General features: G+C 48.5%; 1 protein-coding gene across 3 annotated transcripts in view; it reads right to left on the minus strand.

The window, feature by feature from the left end:
• Positions 1 to 5,000, minus strand: part of LOC105898701 (RNA binding fox-1 homolog 3) — a 327,901-nt gene that overhangs the window by 76,476 nt on the left and 246,425 nt on the right. Inside the window, exon 1 of one of the 3 annotated variants that reach the window (XM_042708142.1) lies at positions 689 to 1,214. The exons of the other annotated variants lie outside the window; for them this stretch is intronic. Within the exon in view, the coding sequence (XP_042564076.1) occupies positions 689 to 814 (126 nt within the window). The 5' untranslated portion in view covers positions 815 to 1,214. Of the gene's footprint in view, positions 1 to 688; positions 1,215 to 5,000 lie in introns of those variants that run through there. 3 annotated transcript variants of the gene reach the window in all.

Below are 5,000 nucleotides of genomic sequence, written 5' to 3' on the forward strand. Positions count from 1 at the left end.
CCAGCACTTTAGCTACGTCTACTCTGTACGGCGAGAAAGAGAGAATTTCCTTGATGCACACCGAAAAGCGACATCAAAGCAACATACATGAAGAGACAGAGAGAGGGATTTTTCCCCCGAAAGCACCGCTTCATTAACACACACACTGAGCATCGCACAGCAAATAAAAAAAAAGTCTTCACGCTGAGGCCAGAAAGTGTTTCGCAAGCAGCCACACACACACACACACACACACACAGAGACTCATAACTCTCAGTGACGATCCCTCACAGAAGTCTTGGTTCTTAAATAAGAAGTGTAATTCTTAGATAACAAGGCTGATTCTTAAATGACCATTGTGATTTTCATATGAGAGGAATTATTCTTTTCTTCTTTTTTTTTTATAGAGAAGGAAGATTCTTGAATACGAAGTGGGATTCTTACAAGTACTGTCAACCTCAAGAGACGAATGGCCCGAGAACGAGGCGGTGGAAATGAAAGGGTTAAACAAGCGTAAATAAAAAGTGACCCTTGACAGTCCGAAGTGGACAGGGTCAGGGTCAAGAGGGGGAGGAGGAGGAGGAGGAGACCCCTTCCAGCACAACAACAATGCCACACACGCTAGCGGTGAAACAAGGGTAGAGGAAGAAAAAAAAACAGAGAGAGAGAGAGAGAGAGAGAGAGAGAGAGAGAGAGATTGAGGGCTTACCTCAGGCAGGTAGAGGAATGCGGGTGGACACTGTAGGGTATGAGGTAGCATCCCAGCACCGGACAGCAGCAGACAGCCCGAGTTGGCCATGGAGCACAGTGTGGGATAGCGGGATGCTTTGCGCATTTAGCAGGAGGGTCCTTTTTCTCTCTTTCTCTCTCTCTCTCTCTTTCACTTGCTCTCCCTTTCTCGCACTCACTCTTCCTGCTCTCTCTACTCTCTCCTCCTTTTCTGACAGAGTGCAGTCCTCCCCCCACTCTCTCTCTCTGCGATCTTTTCGTTCCCTGCCGCCCGGGTTCTTTCCCTCTCTATTGTGGCGGTATTGTGTTTTCTTTTCTTTTCTCCCTCGCCTGTGAGAGAGAGGGCTTTTCTTTGCCTGGGTGTCCCCTCTGTTCAACTGAATGAACACGGCAGCGTGCAGCCAGTGTGCAAGTGGCTTCTCTCTGTCTCTCTCTCTCTCTGTCGCGCTGTCTCCCTCTCTCTCTGTCTCTCTCTCTCTCCTCCTGTGCTCCTCTCTGTGTTTACTTTGAGTGTGCTAAAAGCCAACACAAGCATTCACACACAGAAAAAGGGGAGGATCTGTGTGAAGCAGAGGGGAGGAGGAGAGGAAGAGAGACGAGGGGGAGGGGGAGGGAGGCTGAGGGGGAGGATTCCGTGCGCTGGTCTGTGTGTGTGTGTGTGTGCATGCGTGTGTGTGTGTGTATGTGTCTATGTATATATGTGTGTGTGTGTGTGTGTGTGTGTGGGTGGGTGCATCCGTGTGTGTGTGAGTGTGTATGCGTGTGTGTGTGTGTGGGTGGGTGCATGCGTGCGTGTGTGTGGCAGCTTGTACGAGGGGGTGTCATAGGTTGGAGGGAGGATAGGACAATGGGGGAGGTGGGGGTTTATGATGAGGTCCCCCGTGTAGTGGCAGCAATAGTGATGGTGTATGTGTGTGTGTGTGTGTGTGTGTGTGTGTGTGTGTGCGTGTGTGTGTGTGCGCGTGTGTGTGCATGTGTATAAGCGTGCCCATGTGTGTGTGTGTGTGTGTGTGTGTGTGTGTGGTGGGGGGCTTGATGAAGTCCCCTGTGAGTTCTCTCTTCAAAGGGGTCCGGCTGCTTAACAGAGGGATAAGATGACATCAGACCAGCTGATCCTGGACCTCAGCATCTCCCGGCACGCGGCCGGCTGCCTTTTAATTGCAGTCTCTCTCCATCTCTCTCTCTCTCTCTCTCTCTCTCTCTCTCTCTCTCTCTCTCTCCCTCTGTCCCTCTCTTGCCACCTCTCCCACCCTCCATCTCCATCTCCCCCTCCCCCTCCCCTCTGTCAGAGCCCCAGGGCTGGCACACTCAGGAGAACCGCCAAACTGTCCCGGCCAACCAACGCGCCAGCTCTCAAGGACACATGCATTCAGCATGGCTTTTGGCTGCATCTAATCTGCACACATGAATGAATGAATGAATGAATGAATGCATGAGTGCATGACTGTCCAGAATGACTGCATGAATATCTGAATAAAGATGTTTTCAAAAAAAGCTTGAAATGCTAAAAATAGAAAGGGCATCCACTCCCAAGAGTCCATCTATCCATCCATTCATCTATCTATAAATCTATCTATCTTGCTCACAATATGTTATACACGCATGCATATTTGAAAAGTAAACATATTAACATGTTGAACAGGGTGAAGACGCTGGATAGATCAGCTTGATTAATGATTAATTAAGGACGAGGGGAAAATCGAGATAAATACAAGCAGCTTAACTCTTAAGAGAGCGCATTTGGTTGTTCTGTAGTGCGCAGTGTGCGATGCTGTCATTCATGTGATTCGGGCACATGGCTTGCGCTCTCGTGGCTCCCGGAACAGCTTGAGGCACTGCGGGGCTGCGGCATGCTAACGCGGGGAGTTTGGTCGCTTTCCCGACACGAAGCCCTGATAATGACTTCCTTCCGCGGCGGCGGCCACCATCAGAGCGCGGAGGGGAGGCCGGCGCACAGCTCGGACACTTTCATTCACAAGGCAAAAGGCACTAAATGGCAGACCGATATCAGTCCCTCACCCACTTCCTTCCTATTCAGATACTTCGTGTCTCCATATGGACAGCAAAATATGTAACAGCTTATTCATTAAAACGGGATTTTAAAGAGGGTTGACATGTTTATTTCAACTTGAATTCAGGTTAGTTTTTACATAATTCATGATTAAGTGCTATTTTCATCGCGACAGACAAGGCTTGTAAATATTGACTGGCTGTTAATTTTTTATTGACTATTTGAAGAGGGCGAAAACAGCAAACGGTCTTAGATAGATGAAAAGGTTCCGCTGTGCCCTGTTGTGCCTGACGCGCTGTGTAATATTGTAACGTCTTGTGTCATATTGAGCTTAGCTTTGCTGTTTTGTGTCTTCTGCTAAAACTATACTAAGCTGTTCTGCATTATATTATTGCATCATTTGTTGCTCTGAAACGTGCTTGGGTATGTGTTTTTCTGTAATATGCTTGGTTATGTTATTTTGTTGAGCGCTTGGTTGTGTTATGTTTGTGTGATAATCTAATGCGTTGCTTTGTGTATGCGCTTAGCTGTGCTATTCTTTTGTTATATTATAATGTGCTGTTCTGTGATGTGCCTTACTGCTGTTTTCTGTCACACTGCCCAGCGTGCACTGTGTTTGTACCATGCTGTGTGGCAGTGCTCTGTGTGTGTGTGTGTGTGTGTGTGTGTGTGTGTGTGTGTGTGTGTGTGAGTGTGTGTGTGTGTGCTGCAGGGAGAGACACGTTTCTGCTCAGACTGTCGTCTTTTGGCCCCTGGCTTACCCTTACACACTCATGAAACAGACGATGGCAGCCCCCTCTTTAACACAGACACAGACCCCATCCCCCTCATTTACCTCGTACTACCTCTCTACCTCTCTCTCTGGCTCTGGCTCCTTCCTCCACCCCCCCAGTTAATAATTCAAATGAAGTTCCTTCACCCCGCTCGCCTTCAAAAGCCTGATTTCTATTTCCTCTCTCAGCTTCTCCGGCAAGTTCTAAATCAAAGCCGTCAGACTTGTCAGACGCTGCTTTTCCTCGCGGGGCAGCTCTTTGCCCAGATGCGAAGTTGAAGAGGCAGGTGGCAATTACTATCAGCGATGAAAGAGCTCAAGATCACAGCCGCTATATCCAACATCACCACGGTTATCATCATCGTCATCGTCAACGTGAGTGTTATCATCTGTCCCAATACCATCACCACCATCATCATCATCATCAACATCGTCATCATCATCACCATCATCTTCATCAGCGTCACAGCCATCAAACCATAGAAAGTCATGACTCTCCTGGGTGCCTTAATTGCCTGGTCAGAATTAGCCATAGGGGGGCACACAGACGCAGACATGGAAAGAGCCTAACGACTGTGTGCTGCAGTGGGGGGAAGAATACATTTATGGATCCCCATCAGCCCAAGCACAGCACTGTCAGTGTCTGCCATTAAAAAACTCAGTGTGACTGTCAAACACTTTAATGGGCTGCGATAGCTGGGATGATTCTGCCCATTTTAGTGATGAGGTCTGTTAAGGGGGACTGGTTGGAGAGGATGTGGATGTGTGCACGTATGTGTGAATGTGTGTGATTGAGTGAGTGTGTGTGTGTGTGTGTGTGTGTGTGTGTGTGTGTGAGTGAGTGTGTGCTGGGTGCAGCGTCAGCAGGAACAGCCCTGGCAGTAATGGGACACAGACAATTTGAGGCACATTGTTGTTTTCCGCTGCACACCGTCTTTTTCTTCTCCGTGATCAATATTGATCTCCCACTATCTCTGAACCCCCCATTCCCACACCCACAACCCGTAACACACACAAACACACCATGACAAAGATGAAAACACACACAGACACACTCACACACACACTCACACATACACACACAAAACACTTGCACTCGACCCCCTCCTGCCCCAAATTATTGTGTACATTTATTATCTGTGACACAGTAAATTAGTCTGGGAACGCAGCCCCCATAGAGAATCACTCAGGCTCTCTCTCTCTCTCTCTCTCTCTCTCTTTCTCTCTCTCTCTCACTTAATCCCTCTATCTCTCTCGCCCTCCCCCTGACTCTCTTTCTGTCTCCATCTCCACCGGGGCAGTGGCGTGTCAGTGCTACTCGGGTAAACAATGCACTTTAGCTTCCGCCTGTGTGCGTAATGAGAAAGCGCTTTGTAACGCGGCAGTGTAATGCACTGTGTGTATATGTGTGTGTGCGCACACGTTTGTGTGTATGTGTGTGTGTGTTTGTGCTTGTTTGTTTGCGTGTGTGTGTTTGGCTGAGGGTGTGGAAGGGTAAGGAGTGGAGCT

This window comes from Clupea harengus, chromosome 1, assembly GCF_900700415.2.
Source record: "Clupea harengus chromosome 1, Ch_v2.0.2, whole genome shotgun sequence".
NCBI lineage: Eukaryota > Metazoa > Chordata > Actinopteri > Clupeiformes > Clupeidae > Clupea > Clupea harengus.